Source organism: Cnephaeus nilssonii (genome assembly GCF_951640355.1).
Source record: "Cnephaeus nilssonii genome assembly, chromosome: 12".
NCBI lineage: Eukaryota > Metazoa > Chordata > Mammalia > Chiroptera > Vespertilionidae > Cnephaeus > Cnephaeus nilssonii.
Window position 1 is genome coordinate 26,995,218 of NC_137083.1, and position 18,337 is coordinate 27,013,554.

Consider the following 18,337-nt stretch of genomic DNA (forward strand, 5'->3'; position numbering starts at 1 on the left):
TGGTATAAGTTATGCTTTAGCTACTTATTCAAAACTCTCTCCTCCCTAACAAAAACATAATTAACTATGATTTTTGGCTCAGAGTGTTACAGCACAGAAGTATATTATTTCATTTTATTTCTCCAAATTATAGCTGATAAATCAATAAGATATATATATATATAGATATATATATAGATATATATGTAAATATATATATGTGTGTGTGTGTGTGTGTGTGTAAACATTTGTTTACCAAACATTTGCTTTTACAAACATACACATATGTATATGTATACACACTCACACACACACACACACACACACACACACACACACACAACTGCTTTCAGGCTAAGAATTTAATATAATAGTAAACTCTAAATTTATCAACTTCACATTTGCTGCTTAACTATAATGAATTATACTTTATCCCAACGAGTAACAGAAGCAAAACGAGCCCCAAGCCTCCTGTACTATAAAATGTACCTAGCTTATTATAACAATCCTCTGACTATGGGAAGGGAAAGCATCTGTGAATCAATTATTATCCAAAGACCGTAATATTCTCTTAAGGAAGCGAAAAGTCAGGCTCACTCATGTAGATCAATACCTTTCCAGGGACGCGGAGACTCTCAATGGCACCAAGATCACTGAGGCTCTCTGGAGGGCTTTTCAGACCCTTAAAAAAAATAAGATGAGAAGAATCTGAATTGTGCAGCAGAATATAATATGATAGATTATACCTATTAAATAGAAATCACCACCTTAAAGATAGAAATTTTCTTGCTTTGAAACATATAGAACAGATGTTCTAAAAACATGCCATTTAATACATATAGTATATTATTAAATCAAGTAAAGATGTACTTTCGGTAGTTTGAAATAACAGTATCATATGGCACCTCAAAACTAGTGGTTGAAGTATAATTTAACCATGATTTTAAAATAACAACTAAAAATACTTGAGTGACAAAAAGAATTCTCTAAAAGCACTTACCTATTAATTATTACCAAATTCACCTGGTAAAATGGTCAAATACCCACAAATTTAATATATCAACAAAATGAGCAAATAAAAGATTTTAAAATAATACTAACTGCTTAATTAATATATAAGCAACCCCTTGAATTTACCTATTTCTCACCAATGCACCCAATTTATACTGCATATTTGAGACTTAAATCGCATGTCTCACTGCTTTCTACAATTTTTTATCTCTTTGGTTCCTGATACTTTCTATATTCCATCAACTGATGTATTCTGAAAGTTTCATTTGTGCCAGGAAAAATGATCAAGACGGAAAGACGTTAGCAATTTAAATTTTCTTTAAAAATCTCTTTTTAAAAATAGGCTATTCAAAGCAGATACCTAAAGTCCTGAAAGTTAGTCTGCAAGCAAATTTATGCTGGTACATGAATTTGAAGAGACATACTACAGCCTAGTTTTTTTCCTTTAGGTGCCTTATATTGGACCTTTGATGTCCTTAGTAATCAAAATATAGGGTACATTTAGGTTGACTATTTGAGACTTACAGCAGAACTTGCTAATTTTTAAATATTAGAGGTGTGTTTTATATGTGCCCTATTGTAAAATACTACCAGTCATGTACAATTTTTATGACAAGGTGGTCTGCCTCACCCCCAAGTCTTCCATTACCCCCAGAATACTCCACCTAGCCTTCTCTCTCTTTTGTCTTTCACTCTTATTCTCTCTTCTCTCTCTCTCTCTCTCTTCTCTCTCTCTCTCTCTCTCTCTCTCTCTCTCTCTCTCTCTCTCTCTCTCTCTCTCACACACACACACACACACACACCCCACTTTCTGATGAAACTAAAGAAACCAATACCCCCTTTCAGAATTAACTCCTCTATGCATCTTCCTAAATCCCTTTAAAGAACACACTATTTCTGGGTATTATCCGTAGATCACTTCCATCAACACCATCCAGGGAATTAAAAAAAAAAAGATTACTGGGCCCTACCATAGATCTAATGAATAGCTATTTCTGATTTAGGACCAGGCACTGCACTTTAACAAGCAACCCAGGTGATTCATATAATCACTAATATTTTAGAAACCCCACTAGACATTTCTCAATACAACACTTCTGCCAAAGTAGTGAATATTAAATATATCTATTTCTCTCCCAGACTGGAGTCCCAAGAGAAGGGAGACACCAAGTGTTATTTGCCTCGATAGCCCTGTGGCTAGCCGAGTTCCGGGAACAGAGTAAACACCTAGGTAAATTATTCAGCAAAAGTCCTTGGTCAGACTCCACTCACCAACTAATTAGAACATTGTTTCCATGGGAACATGCAGTAGACTTTAAAATGAAGTTTCCAGGGAAGTTTGCTGGACTAGAAGCATAGTACAGTCTTAAAATTAAAGAGGAAATAAAAAATAGGTGTGTGTTGGCTCTCCTTGTCCCATTTCCCATCAACAGTCATCAGGAGAGCAGGCTCCACCCTTACAACCCTTAGGACTGAGGAGCGAGCCCTCCCTGCCCCAGGCTCTGTTCCATGAGCTTCCTCACTCCCAAGCTCCAAAGGCCCTTCCTTTACCTCCATAACTCGTTTCCTAAGCCCATTTCTTGTAGGAATTACTTCTTCTACCACCTCTGTGATTTACCAAATAATGTTCTCTTACCAGAAAAAAAGTATTAGAGAAGGCAAGGTTGGGCCATTGAACTAATATATATATATATATATATATATATATATATATATATATATATATATACACACACACACACACACACACACACACACACACACACACACTAGAGGCCCGGTGCACGAAATTCGTGCACGGAGGGGGTTTATCCCTCAGCCCAGCCTGTACTCTCTCCAATCTGGGACCCCTCGAGGGATGTCTGACTGCCCGTTTAGGCCTGATCCCTCTCACAATCCAGGACTGCTGGCTCCCAACTGCTTGCCTGCCTGCCTTCCTGATTGCCCCTAACCGCTTCTGCTTGCCAGCCTGATCACCCCCTAACCACTCCACTGCCAGCCTGTTTGCCCCCAACTTCCACTCCTCTGCCAGCCTGGTCACCCCTAACTGCCCTCTCCTGCAGGGTTGATCACCTCCAACTGCCCTCCTCTGCCGGCCTGGTCACCCCTAACTGCCCTCTCCTGCAGGGTTGATCACCTCCAACTGCCCTCCCTTGCAGGCCTGGTCCCTTTCAACTGCCCTCCCTTGCAGGCCTGGTCCTTCTCAACTGCCCTCCCTTGCAGGCCAGGTGCCTCCCAACTGCCCTCTCCTGCTGGCCATCTGTGGTGGCCATCTTGTGTCCACATGGGGGCAGGATCTTTGACCACATGGGGGCAGCTATATTGTGTGTTGCAGTGATGATCAATCTGCATATTACTCTTTTATTAGATAGGATAGAGGCCTGGTACAGGGGTGGGGGCCAGCTGATTTGCCCTGAAGGGTGTCCCTGATCAGGGTGGGGTTCCCTTGGGGCATGGGGCGGCCTGAGCGAGGGGCCTGTGGTGGTTTGCAGGCAAGCCACGCCCCCTGGCAACCCAAGCAGAGGCCCTGGTATCTGGAATTTATTTTCCTTCTACAATTGAAACTTCATAGCCTGGAGCTAAGCCAAGCCTGGGGCTCCCTCCGAGGCCGGCAGCCATTTCTGTTGGGGTTATAATTGAAACTTTGTAGCCTTAAGCAGAGGCTTGGGCCCAGACAGGGTGTGCGGAAAGCTTTGCTTCCCCTGTTGCCGCCAGCAACCCTGGCCTGCTCTCTCAAGCTCCATTCTGCCACCATTTCTGTTTGAATTTATTTACCTTCTATAATTGAAACTTTGTAGCTTGAGTGGAGGCTTAGGCCTGGCAAGGGCAGGCAGAAAGCTTGGCTTCCTCTGTTACCTAGGAAACCTTGCTCTCTGTGACTGTAGCCATCTTGGTTGGGTTAATTTGCATACTCACTCTGATTGGGTGGTGGGCGTGGCTTATGGGCATGGCTTGTGGGTGTGTCAGAGGTATGGTCAATTTGCATATTTGTCTATTATTAGGTAGGATATATACACACACACACATATATATGTATTTGTATGTATATATAACATACATGCACATATTAGCCTACATACATAAACATGTATGAAAATAAAACTTCCGAATTTGAGTCAAAATCACAACCACCCTTAAAATATCTTTTTAAAAAATATAATTGTCATGCCTTTTAAACTAACATTTTTAAAAGAATAGATTTGTTTAACCAATCTAACAGAAATCCTTGTGGGAATATGTCACATTTTCTCTTTGCCCAGAGCTACTCAGTAAAGAAACCAGTGCCTAAAATATAAACAAGTGACTTATTCTAATAGTTTAAAAAAGGCCTTACTTCCAAATGAGTCAGCACACACAATAATTTGCCACTAATACATGGCACCTTTCCACCAAATGTACAAAATAAAAATAATAAAAGCTGTCAACCCTATGTACATATTGCAATGCAGGGGAGTGCAGTGATTCAGGGAATGGGCTCTGTGGCCTTGAATAACTTACATAACCTACCTGTTTTTTATTCTCATGTTGGTGACAATAACTCATATGCTGTTAAAAGTAGTAAAGGAGATAACATATGTGAAAGGCCAAAGACAGTGTCTGGTACATGGCAAGCATTCTGTAAGTTGTTAACCATTATTCTAAATATTATTGTCATCAGACAGAAATACTTTTTCTTGTCAAAACAGAAAAAAATTATGCAAATATCTCAAAGCACAACATCTCACTCTCACTATACTTTAGGATTATAGATCTTGAACCCTTTAATTTGCAATTTTATAAATTTCTATTAACAAACATAAAGTCATTATTTTTATTTTATTTTCAACTCTCTGAAGCAGGAAGTGATTATAACTGTAGTACTCTGCCTTTATTAAATTGAAACTTTCACTATAGTCATTAACTATTATTTTATTTTCTTTAATATTTGGGGTTTTTTTAAATAAATTTCCCCAATTTAAGTTTATACAGAATGCAGCATAGATAATACCTGCCTCTGCTTTCCCACCACTTCACAAAAAGTGCTGTTGTCCAGTTACTGATGACTTCCATGCTGCTCAGTCCAAAGGCTGATTCTCATTTTCACTTTATGTGGCCCATCTGCAACATTTATAATCCAGCTGATCACTCCCTCCTTTTTAAATTCTTCACTTGGCCTCCAGGACTCACTCTTTATCCAATATTCATCCAACAAATATTTATCGAGTATCAGTTATGGACAGGTGCTCAATGGGATGCTGCAGACTTCTTACCTCACTGGCTGCTCCTTTGCAATCTGATCTATCTTTCCCCACTGACCTTGTAACACTAAATTCTCAAAAGCTCCAACTGTGGACTCTTGTTTTATATCTACACTCACTCTGTTGGTGATTTGGGCCAGTTTATATACCCTCTATATGCTCATTTCAGCCAAATGAGGCAGGTGTTATCTATGCTGCATTTTATTTCTCCACTGAAATACCGAAGAGGCTTTCAAATGAATGAGTCTAAATTCTCCCTTCCCTCAATCTTCTCCTTCATCAGCCTCACCCATCTCATTAAATGGCAATTCCATTCTTCTAATTGCTGGGACCAAACCATTTGGGGTCAGCCTTGATGGTTCTCTTTCTCTCACATCCAACTCCAATCTGTCAAGAAATCCTGTCAACTCTACATTTACAGTATATCCACAATCCAACCTTCTCTCAACACTTCCATGTCTAGCACCCGAGTTAAGGCTCACACCCTCTCTCAGTTTGGATTACTGCAATAGCATATTTATTGGTCTCCTGTTTTTGGCTCTTTCGCCAGTTTCAATCTATATTAATATCTTAGACCACCACAATGAAGCGAGAATCACAATAAAGTGAGTCGCAATCTTTTTGCTGGTGAAGGGTTTTGCCTTCACTTTTTTAAAACACACAACATCTGTGCCATAAAGCCAAGTGTAATAAAATGAGGTATGCCTGTATTCTTAAAACATAGGCCAGAAAGATCTCTCTGAAGTATATGTAAAATTACAATCCTCTGCTTGCTATTTCAATCAAAATAGAAGTTATGAGTGAGGAGAAACGAAGGAGGAGACAAGGGCAGGATGAGGTTCTACGTGAACTGGATTCCTGCTCAGTTCTCTGACGTCATTTCCTGCTACTTTTCTCCTCCCTCTCTTAACTCCACCCACACTAGCCTCTGGCTGTTCCTGCCTCAGGGCCTCTGCATTCCTTCCTCCTGGAAGGCTCCTTCCCAGACAGGGTTTATTTACTTCCTCACCTCCTTCCGGTTTTGGCTCAAATGGGCCTTCTCAGGGAGGCCTTCCAGAACACCCTATTTAAAATCATCAATGGACCACATTGCCAACCACGCCCAGGAACTCCCCGTCCTTTTTTTTTTTTTAATTTCTTTATTAATTAAGGTATCACATATTTGTCCTCATCCCCCCATTCCCATCCCAAACCCCTCCCCACGCATGCCCCCACCCCCCTGTTGTCCGTGACCACTGGTTAGGCTTATAAGCATGCATACAAGTCCTCCCTGTCTTCTTTCTCTCCAGAGCAGTTACCACCATGTCAGCCTTTGTCTGTTTTGCTCACTGCTGCATCCTCCAAACTCAGAACAGTGCCTGGCACACAGCGCTCAATAAACATTTGTGGAGTAGACTGAAAGAACAGAGGCCAGCTTAATGGAGAAAGCTGAACAACAGATCTTGTCTAAATAAAGAGATTTTTAAAAAGCCGGCTTTCCCACTCTGTTCCACACAAAGATCCTAGGAGAGCTGAAATGCCAAAAAGCCCACGTTTCATATATCTTAATTTCACATCTCTTCCCCTTAACAATATGTTACTATCATGTTCTGTAGCTTCACAAAAAAAGAGACAGCTTTATGTATATTCATTTGTAATATTAATCTATGTAATCCAATAATGAACAGTACTAAGTAAAATCCCCAGTGTAACTCTAGGTAGCATCCTACTTTTTTAATACCTCATAGGTTCACGAACTGTGTATTAACAATGAACAAATATGTGGAAGCCAAGCTTTAAACATACATAATTAGGATGACTTTAAAATTCTAATTTTACCTCACTTTTTACATAGGATAGTTGTAGCTTTTCATATGTGTTCTCTAGGTTTTTGTTTGTTGTTGTTTTTTTTCATGCTAGGGACAGATTCCATCTGGTCATGTCTAATAAGCAACTACATTTCAGAGTCACAAACTTATTATTACTGATACCTGGACTGTCATATTTTCTCTCCCCTTTATTATTACAAAATATGGGTTAAAAAAAACACAGTTGCTGTACAACATCAATGTTGACTACACTGAACTGTATAGCAAGCAACCTGAGAGAGCAGTGAACTTAGCTGATGCACAAAAATCCAAATTTAGCATTCCAAGGCAGTTTAGGAGTATTAGTCATATAATGTACGAAAGTGTGCATTGCCCCGGCCAGTTTGGTTCAATGGATGGAGCATCGGCCCTTAGACTGAAGGGTCGAGGTTTGATTCTGGTCACGGGCATATACCTTGGTTGGAGGCTCCATCCCCACGTTAATGTTTCTCTCTCTCTGACTCTCCCTCTCCTTTCCACTCTCTTTAAAAAACAATGGAAAAAATCTCCTCAGGTGAGGATTAACAACAAAAAAGGAAAGAAAGTGTGTGTTGTTTTAAAAATTTGCCAAAGTCATCTGAAATCGTCTATTGTTTGAATCACTACAACAGCCTGCTTCCCGTTTTCCTGCTTTCCCACTAAGAGTGCAGTGCGGCCACTTCATCAAGCACTTCCTTGATAAGGCCCAGGAAGTTGAATAACTCCTTTATCTATCTCTTTACGTTTACCATATCATGTAAACATCACCACCAAGCTAACCCCATGAGGCACACATTATAATTCCTATTTTAAAGATGTGGAAACAGATGATCAAAAAAGTTGGGTGACTTGCTCACGGTCACACAGCTGCTACAGAATGGAGCAGGACCTGAACTCATTCTCAAGTAAGAAATGGTATGAAGCCTAACACCAGTACTCAACAAATGTGAAGGATTGACCAATGTTATTACCCGCTTACTTAAATCTTACGTTAATCATAGAACTTTTTTTATTTTATGCTCATGACATTAACAATATTATTTGACAGGAGTAAAGTAATCATGTAGGATTCATGTATTGTTTGCCAGTAATCTACACATTGTAACCTGTTCGGATGTCTTTTCAAATTCTAAATTCCCAAATAAGAATTTAATCTGGACTTTGTATTCTTTTTTTATTCAACAACAAAAAAACTCACCAAAAAGCCTTTCAATAAATGATTACCTTCTACATCCTCCAAAGTTCTCAAAACCACATTGATTGAAATCTCTGAGCTGAATTGTCCTTCTCTCATATTAAAAATAATAAAGAATGGCCAGTTCTAGTGAAATATTAAGAGTTGAAGTAAATAAAGCTAACTAAAACCAAGCCATGATCAATAAGAAAGGGAAATGTTTCCCACTACTTGCTTGAAGGAAGCTGAGGCATTATTAGAAAGTCCCCAACATTTATGAGATGGGATAGAAAATAGCCAGTTTTTATTCATGAATTATCATTGTGGCAAAAAAAAAAAAAAAAAAGACTATTATTTTGCCAGGACAATGATAAAAAGTAGCACTTCACAAAGAATTTTCACATACGTTAGCTTACTGATGACCCTTAGAACTGTGAGAGGGAATTAACAAAAAAATCATGCTCATTTTCAGAAACTTAAGCTACAAGATTTGGGGACTTGCCAAAAGTCACAAAGCTACCAATTCCGGGCATCAGATTACCCGCGGTTTTCGCCCTTTCCAGGTCACCTCTACTGCACAGACCTCGCCCCCCTAACCGAGCCACCTGCTCCAAGACGACAGCCAGCTTGGCCAGGGGCACCAGGGGGGCAGCTGGGGCTGTCAGTGGGGAAGGTGGCATTTAGGGGGAGAGGGAGACCAAGGCAGCACCGATTCCTTCACTGACTTCTTTTTAAAAAATGATTCTGGGACGCCGCTATCCGCTCAAGCAGGGCTCTCACCTGGGGGCTCCGGGGAGTGTTTCAGGGTGTGCACCGGCTTCCGGTAGCCCAGGCACCTGCCACCACCTATAACTTAGGGCTCCACACGCCGCGGCCCAGAGACAGACACCTCAAGCCCCTCTCTCATCGGAGACGAAGGAGGCCCTTTGCTTCAGCCTCCGCCACTTACCTGTCGGGTCATAAGAGATTTAATTTTCTGCATGTCGAAATCGGGAGGGAGGTACCTGCCGCAAAGAACTAACAAATCGCTCCAAACCACCAGACGGCTTGGCCCCGGCAGAGGGAAGCCATAGTGGGTGGTCACGTGAAGCCGCCGAGCTTTCCTTTCGCTGGGCATGCTGGGAATTGTAGTCTTCCGCCTGCCCCGCACCCTCAAAGCGGGGCGAGGACAGTCCCGGTACCACGTGTCCCAGGAAGCAAAACAGCCGGCGCTTCCGATTAACCCAGCAAATCTCCCTCTGGGCGACCCTGGCGGGAGCGGGTGTGTATAGAGGCGAAAACCTAACTCACAGGTGACCGTGCGGAACAGGCCTTGAGAAGTCGTCTGTAAACCAGGCTGACCGATGCCTCTAGGCGTGCCACCCGGTCTAGAGGGCCGGGCTGGGAGAGCCTGAGACTGATCCGAAGCGGCGGGAACGCCCTCCAGGAGGTGACCGGAGAACCTGGGACTGACTCCCCAGGTGGCGCTGGGCTTGGAAGGGAAAGGTGTGGTCCAGGTTGTTCAGGCGGCTGGCCAAGGTTAGGACTGTCATTCCTTAGCCTTGCAAAAAGCCCTCAACTAAAAGATTTAACCCCCACTCATCCTTTTACTACCGGCGTATCTAAAACAAGTCAAGAAGGAAAATATAACAAGTATACATGTCACTTGAAAGTCCTCTTGCCAACTTTTAGCAGTTGAGTTAAATTGGGGGAAATGATAGGGAAGTCATTGGGATGCTTAATTGAAGAAAAAACTTTACAATTATGAGAATGCCAGGGGGGGAGGGGGAAGCGACCCAGCACTAACAATTACTAAAAACTAACAGTTATTGAAAGCTTTGTGCATGTTAAGAACTCTGCTAATATAGCTTTACATGTATTACCTGATTTGTCCACACAAGCATCCTACGGGGTTGGTAACTGTTATCCCCATTTTGAAGATGAGTTCAATGAGGCGTGGAGAAATTAAGTAACTTGCCTGACATTACTGCAGATGTAAAACTGAAGGTCTGGTTATCCAGATGTTTTAAGTAAAGGTTTTATGGATAGGATTGGAGAGTGAGTTCTAAAGCTTGTGTGGCCAAAAAAGGGACCCCATACTGAACCTGACAAGCTCGGGGGAGGCCTGAAAGGAACCATATGGGATGGAATGAACATAAAAATTCCTAGTTAAAAATAGATCATGGCCCTTAGTCACATCCTAGGCCTGTGGCTTCCTTGACAAAGATCAATCTTACCTTAAGTAAGGCTCTCTGTTGTCTTTCTGCATCTACGATAACATACCTTTGGAATGTCAGAGTAACCCCCTTTTCCAGACCCCTCAGGGCTCACCCATCGCACCAGAGCATCAGACCACAGAACCCATCATGTCTTTGCACTTTAAACGTTGTTAACTATCCTGTACCCACCAATGTAAAAGACATATGTCTCTCCATGTTACCATTAATCTATTCTCAGGGATTTCACTGATTTGCCTTCTCCCATCCCTGTAATCTGCCACCAATATATTTCATATAACCTCACTTAGGAGATATCTCATTTGATTCTAATGTATGAAATAAGCTGTAAAATTGCCATCCTTGAGCATTTTCTCAATTCTTTGAAATTTTGCTTCCTGGCAATTGTCATCAGTTTGGCTCAAATAAACTCCTAAAAATTCTCTATGGGTTTAGATGTTTCTTACCTTGACACATGGTACCGATGATGTTTTTTATTTAATTTATTTATATTTAGTGTTTCTTGGCGGGGGGGGGGGGGGGGGGGGGGAGAACCAGACCCATGATTTCAAAACTATTTCTTAAGACAATTTAAAAAAGTTAAATTTGTGACACACAAATGAAATGTATTAGGTAAACAATAGTATGAAGTGGTAATCAGTTATGACAGAAATAATAAAAGTAGTTTGGAAATGACTGACAGTTGGGAACACTAATATAGTTAATTTCAACTCTGAAAATCTATTATTTGGCCTCTTAGAGTCTTGTCTGATTACTTTTTACTAATGAAGTAATTATTTGATCTAGGGTTTTGTAAGGATAAAGACTAGGCAAGTAAATGCAATTTATAAATTGTAAAGCACCTTACAAGTATGAGATATTAGAGTCATAATTCTCCTTGGTTCTCTGCTCCAACAGAATTACCCTGTGCTGAAAAATTCCTTTTGAACTGTTATGTTTACCTATATGCCTCTCTGACTCTTGTTATCGCTAACCCATACAAAAAAATTTCCAGTCACTTTAGGGCAGTGCTAGTTTTGTTGTTTTTGTTTGTTTGTTTGTTTTTGTTTTGTATGTGTTTTTACCTGCTCTAATCTTAATTGCCAGATAGTTCTCAGTGTGCAAAACTCTTTAAGATTTAGAAGGTCCTGAAAGCATCAAAAGAAACAGAAATTGCTCATCATATTAGCATATAAACTAAAACCCAATTCAGTAAACATTTGTTGATTGTTGGGGGCCAGGCAGAAGGATACCAAGCATTTTAATAAGATACAGTTGTGTCCTCAAGGAGCTTACGATTTTGTTGAAAAAGAATACATTAGGGGTGATACAAATCCAATAGTTTTCAAGCCTGAATGTTTATATTCACCTGAGAAGTGTGCTGTTGTTCTTATTGATCTCTTTTGGATTCTGTGTTTTAAAAAGTCAGTGATTCCTATAGGCAGCCAGTTCTCATCTTTCAAATCCATTCTTTATGAGATGGGAAAATTTATCCACATAAGCTGTTGAGGGCACACATTTTATTAGAGATTGATCCAGGACTAGAATGCAGATCCAAACCCAGATCCAAATAAATAAATAAAAAGATTTTTTTATTCAGTGTGGGTTTTTTCCCCCCCATAAGCCAAATTTGGGGAAATGAGTATTTTCTGTATCTATTTGATCCTGAAAAGGCAAGAAAGCTTTTTAATACTGCACATTTCATTTCTTATAAATTAAAAAGAAATGAACAACTTAGGCTTCTGAAAGTTCAAAGGCTGTGACTGTAATATTGAAAAAAATGTAAAAGTAAATCAGTGCTGCTATCTAAATTATATTTTCTGATTCAACATACCCTAACACTATAGAAAATAAGTAAGCCATACATAATGCATTTTAACTGCAAAAACAAAACAAAAAACCTCCAACAGCCCGAGAGAGCATTTTTTAAAAGGTGAAGCATGTTATTTCATTTCCACTTTTCAAATACATGTATGACTTATTTAGGACTCGCACACTTGCCTGAAGGCTGTTAGTGGTAGGCCAGAGCAGTGGTCGGCAAACTCATTAGTCAACAGAGACAAATATCAACAGTACAACAATTGAAATTTCTTCTGAGAGCCAAATTTTTTAAACTTAAACTATAGAGGTAAGTACATTGTTATTAACTTAATTCGGGTACTCCTTCAATCGCACTGTACACGCGCACCCACACGTGGTATTTTGTGGAAGAGCCACACTCAAGGGGCCAAAGAGCCACATGTGGCTCGCGAGCCGCGGTTTGCCGACCACTGGGCCAGAGCATAGTAGTGGAAAGTATGGATGGCCTGCCAACAAGCCTCAAGGAAAGCTTGCTGGATGATAGTCATTTAATAAAGAAGTGCTCACCCCGTTTTTACAGATTGGAACATCAGGTCTAAGAGCTAATTGGATCTGACTTGGGACAATAGCATTAGCAGTCAAATAGGATAAGGATATATTTATGATGGTCCAAATGGGAGGAGCCTCTAGGAGCTTAAATTAAAGCTGAGATCTTGGTTTGATTAAGAAATACATTTCTAATCATCCTCTAAACATCAAAGCAGTGGAAAGTTGTGACCTCTCCACGATGGTATAACTACACTCACTACGCAAGCAGGAGCAGAAAACAGAAAGCTTGCTGACGATAGAACAGTGACCTGCAGAGGGACCCAGGATATACCTAGGCTTCTGGGAGGCAGCCTTGTAGACATAACTGTAGAGAAGTGAGCACCAGCACAGGCATGGGCAAGGGTTAGGGCCTCCTCCTTCAGCCAGCTCTTCCCTGTAAACTGTCATCTTTCCTAGGATCTAGTTGTAACATCAGACAGTGCTGCTTTTTTCCCAGTCCTTCCTCATCCCCACTGTTCTACATTAACTGGTCATTTCACTACCTCTCCCTCCCAATTGTTCCCATTGCAGAATACTCATATGCTACTAGTAAATAAAGAATGTGGATGTTTGGAATGAATGTAGCAGACTGCTTTATAAAGCAAGACCAGACTTACAATTGATTAAAATCTTCCCACCAAACACCATCTCTCCCCCCACCCCCTTTTTCTCTCTCTCTTACACACACACACTACCCTCAGTGGCTTCTTGCATTGCTTGAAATGTAATCATCATAGATACAGATTGCTTTAGATTCATGAGTTTTTTCATTGTAAATGCACATATAACTAAGATCAATAAACAGGCTCCTGAATAGAATGGAAGAGCAGAGCTCCCCAGTGGGTTACAAGTGAAATGTGAGATATTGGTGGTGGGACATTTCTTATAAAGCACTTTAACCCATTTTTAACAATCATGTAGGAATTTACAACAGTTGAAGTTGTATGTTAACATTACCTGTAAGGCTTCCTGGGTAAACATCCTGAATTCAGAAATTATTCCTGCTGCTAGAGGGCGCTCTGTCATAGTTACACCAGGTAGCACTTTATGAAGTTGTGTCATACAGGTATTGTTATTTTTTAATATTTGCTATGATGTGGAAAGATCACAACTATGATTAATTTTGGCATTTATTTGACAATTACTTATTTATTGGTAATATTTATAATTTACTTACATAGCCTCTGTTACCCTCTATGTCAGAAAAGAACGGATATTTTTAAATATAACCCAAAAGAAACAAGCACAACAACAACAAAAAAACAACAGTAAAAATTAATCCTTTAAATCAAGTAAATTTAACATTAGGAAAAACTCACTACATTGTCTTTATTTTTCTCATTTTTGTAGGACCAAAGAACTTCATCCTGAGCCAGCACTGGGTTTGAAACTGGAAAGAGCTTATTTAACAAAGGCAATTGCAGATTAATATTGATTTAAAATATATGAGGTATAGTCCATGTTAAATCTATAGAACTTTCATATCGTATTTTATGCAATCCAATATTAAAATTTATATACATTTCTTAAGCATGAACTGAGAATCAGAAGACATGGGCGAAAGAGCATTTGGGGTTTATTTCTGAGGGAACAACTTAACAAAAATACTAGTTAAGCACTCTGCTAGGTGCTAAGGATTCGTAAATAAGTAAGACTGATCTGTATTCGAGGGAAAATAAACATGCAATAAAATCAATGGAGGTTAAGGAGATAAGTGCTACAGTAGACATGTACTCGCACAGAGAAAGTTATGGTATAGTAATTACCTGGGGCGGGGTGGGGGGCTCTTGTCATTTTTCTGAAGCACGGAGAGATCACCAGGTGACCTCCAAAGAGACTTCTGGCGTCCCACACGTGCTCACTTTCTTTGCCGACAGAAGCTCTTCTGGAAGAGTTGGGAGCCTTAATGCAAAAAGCGTTTCCAAACTTGGGTTCCAAAATAACTCTCATTTCTTTCATTTCAACCTTTAATTACGCTTGAAAAACATTCTTCCTTTCCTATTAGTATCTCTGAACGTCTTCAGTGAGCCTTTATTGTGAAAAATAATTTACGCAAGGAATTTTGCTCCATTTGATGTAAATGTGGTTATATACTTTTTTATTTTATATAATGGAAGGCTTGGACTAGAGCTTTCTTGCAAGAAATGAAATGAAATGAGGGTTAACTTATACCTTAGTAAATTAAGCGGAAACGTTCAGACTGCCTGCTGCCGGGGCCGTGACGAGGCCGGGCTGAAAAGCTGGGGCCCAGGCACCACAGCGGTGGTCAGATCTCCGGACCATTGGTTCACTTCCTCTGTGCTTCAGCGGTGAAAATGTGGCCTCAGATAGTATCTGTTGGCATGGGCTTTTTTTTTTTTTTTTTCATTATAACTATACCAGCCCATAATCCAGTGTTACTTGGAAACACACCTGTGGTTTGTTTTTAAAAATAACATGAATCCATAGGTTCAACAAAATCATAGCAGAAATGTGTCATATGAAATACTGCATAGAAGAATACATTTCTAAGGACATTCAGGTGCCCCGTTTTGGTTCTTTGGTATACCTTTCACATGTTATGTAGTGACTTCATGATGATTTGTGACTGTTTAGCAGGTCTATGAAATACTTCAATTTTCATAGAAAATTTTTAATTTCAAAATAATAGCATAGATTTTTGCATGATAGAAAAGGAGCTTTTTGTTTTTCAGGCTATTTCACAAAATGCTCTCATTATGAAAGCATACTGTTTTTCAAGAAAGTCACCAAAAAGGGTGTTTTCCTTCATGTGATTATTAATAACTAAGGATAATTTATCAAATATGTTGACAATTACTGATAATTGCTAAGAAGCTGTTCGGAAAGTCATAAGCCAGTATCCTTGCAGAACATGTAACAGGTGTTCCCACTCCCTGTGTCCTTTGTATACACATTCATTCTGTATTCAAATCGCAGAAGCAAGAGGCAGGATAGGGTCTGTTACCTCACTGCTAATTTCCCTAGCAAATAAACCAGCAGCTGCTGGTCCATGAACCAAGTTGCCACTGGGAACAGGGCACCGTATACATGGGGCAGGATGCTTTCATGGAGCCCTTCAGCAGTACCGTTGGGGTCTTTCAGTGCAAAATATACCTCCTTCTCTTAGGTAAGCTACTGCATGATTTGTGTTTTAGCTGTGTGTGGTGTTTTTAAATTGTGGGTTGAAGGTAAATATTTGTTTTAGGCTGTAGATGCATTCAGATAATTGAAGAACAGCTCAGAACCTTTTAAGCAATAACATACTTTGTTTCAACAAGGAATCGGGAACATTTAGTAGAAATAAGGTTCAATCAATAGATGGTTATTGTTTCTTAGAAGAATACTTATTGTCACTAGCACTCATCAAGAAAGTTAAAACATTCTAAAAACCTAATGAATTTCTTTTTTTTCTTTTTTTTTGAGAGAGAGTTTACATATACATTTCATTTTGGCAAATATTCTTATAGGCCATGAATTTGTGACTGCTTATAGTGAAACTCAAAAACAATTTATGATAATTTTTTTGCTGTTCTTATTCTAGATAATGTGTCAAACCATTAGCTTTACTTCATTTTGAATGACCTATCTTATGAAATATGGAAAAAGATAAGGTTCCAAACTGATAAAAAATATTTTATACGCAGTACGGAGAAGTGTGTTTTAAATAGTATTATTTCTCCAAAAGGCCTTGAGCCTTTCTTTTTGCCCTATGGCTATTCCTATTAAATTTTTTTTTCTGTACCTGAATATTTTTCCTCAATTTCTTTATCCTTGGAGTTTAAAAGAATCTTTCACCAAAATTCCCACTGTTTCTGTCATCATTATTTTCATAAGATGTTCTCTTTTTCATTCTTTCTATTTATCAGTTTTAGAAGTCAAGGTTAGTTCCTTATTTACATTCAACAGATAGGTATTTTTAAAAAAATGTTTATTTCCTTAACGTTAAGAACAACTTAGCTAAATAAGCAATTTAAGTTTTAGCCTTCTTCAGTTGTTCAGAGCCTTGTTTTCACTGGTATATTTCACTATAGTTTTCATTGTGAATAAGATTGTTATTCAAACTTGTACCTAATGATGTATATAGCCCACATACTTGAAATATACAATGTGTAAATTTTTTTAAGTGTTTGAGTTTTCCTTAGTTGTGACTTAGTTCTGAGTGTGTATGTTGTCTAATTCAAATTTATATTGATTTTTAGTTTTAATTTAAAAAAATCAAATAGTTGCCCTAACTGGCTTTTTCTCTTTGTGCATTTTTGTATGATTTGAAAATATCCTGTGTGTCAGTGCCCCACTTATTTTTAATTTTACAACAACGGGACTGTGGTCATTTTACAAGTAATGCTTTTGTAAGTGGCTTGCAGAAGAACTTAGAGACATTTCACTTGAGGAATTCAACTAAAATAAATTAAGATATACTTTAGGGAAGTAGCAAGTTCATAAGTAGTTAAAGCAGTTATTATCCCTTAAGACTTTCTTACACAAATTTACTTTTTTCCATTAGTAGTATGTTGTAAAGACTATAGGTAATGTGGGACTCTGTTTTTGGAATACTGAATTATCTGTTTATTTTCCTTTAAAAAAACACACACACACAAAACTTAAAAATTGGAAGCCCAAAATGTAGTTTGTAAAGTCTACTCAAAGTAAAACTTTATAATTTCTATTTTCTCAAAATACGCAAGTGTTTATTTTCAGTCAACAATAGTTGTGTTATGCTTGCTAATATCATACATGATAATGGAGAAGTAAATGCCAACTATTTTGAGCTACAGCTAGAGGTCACTTTGTGCAAGTTTGATGTTTATATTCAACACAGTGAAACTGGCCTAAGGAGTCTTTTGTTTCTGGAATATAGATCAATTTTACAATGACTTGAGGTGTTCCTTAACACTGTACATTCTATTGCTACACTATTTAAAGGAGTCTCTACTGGGGAAATTATTTCTATAGTTTTTATTTCAGATTTTTAATGGTATTAGCCAAGTTTCTTCAATTTACTATGCCCTACATGCAGAAAGTATTAGTTGATCTGATAATAAAATGAATTTTAAGTTAAGTCAAGATATTTGGAATATCAAAAGCAAATTAAAATTTCATCAATTTTATGTCATTCATTTTTTTGAAGTTTATTTGTTCACACAAAGGTTGACTTTCTAAAATCAATAGTTTTAGTTCTTTAGGTTTTTCTCATACAACTAGAAAAGAACACTTAAAAATACTCAAAATGAAGCTAATTTTTTAAAAGTAAATATACTGCTAATTGACAGCATGAATTCATCACATCTGTAGTGGGAAATACATCAATGTCAAGAGAGTATGTAGTCCTAAAATGTAGGGGAAGCATTCAATTATTTGTTTACTCCCTGAAGTTCACTACAAGTAAGAATTGCATCATATCAATAGATTCATGTCTTTCCTGGAAAATTAAAATATTTTAGATAACTGAAATAAAGAAAATTTTGTTCCTTGATGTCACTCTTAAAACTTTCTAAATATAATTTATCTGGTAAAAAATGGTGTGGG

General features: G+C 38.6%; 2 protein-coding genes across 3 annotated transcripts in view; one reads left to right on the forward strand and one right to left on the reverse strand.

Annotated features, from left to right (window-relative positions):
- The window catches only part of VPS50 (VPS50 subunit of EARP/GARPII complex), a 120,785-nt gene extending 111,478 nt beyond the window's left edge, over nucleotides 1–9,307 (reverse strand). The window contains exons 1-2 of the mRNA XM_079786409.1: nucleotides 9,178–9,307; nucleotides 593–661 (exon numbers count right to left, since the gene is read on the reverse strand). Coding sequence (XP_079642535.1) covers nucleotides 593–661; nucleotides 9,178–9,210 — 102 coding nt within the window. The 5' untranslated portion in view covers nucleotides 9,211–9,307. The remainder of the gene's footprint in view (nucleotides 1–592; nucleotides 662–9,177) is intronic.
- A 167-nt stretch (nucleotides 9,308–9,474) lies between these two features.
- Nucleotides 9,475–18,337, forward strand: part of HEPACAM2 (HEPACAM family member 2) — a gene marked incomplete at its 5' end in the record, with an annotated part of 43,348 nt that continues 34,485 nt past the window's right edge. Inside the window, 2 exons of one of the 2 annotated variants that reach the window (XM_079785935.1) lie at nucleotides 9,475–9,746; nucleotides 14,162–14,261. The remainder of the gene's footprint in view (nucleotides 9,747–14,161; nucleotides 14,262–18,337) is intronic. The other variant, XM_079785934.1, reaches the window with a different exon arrangement.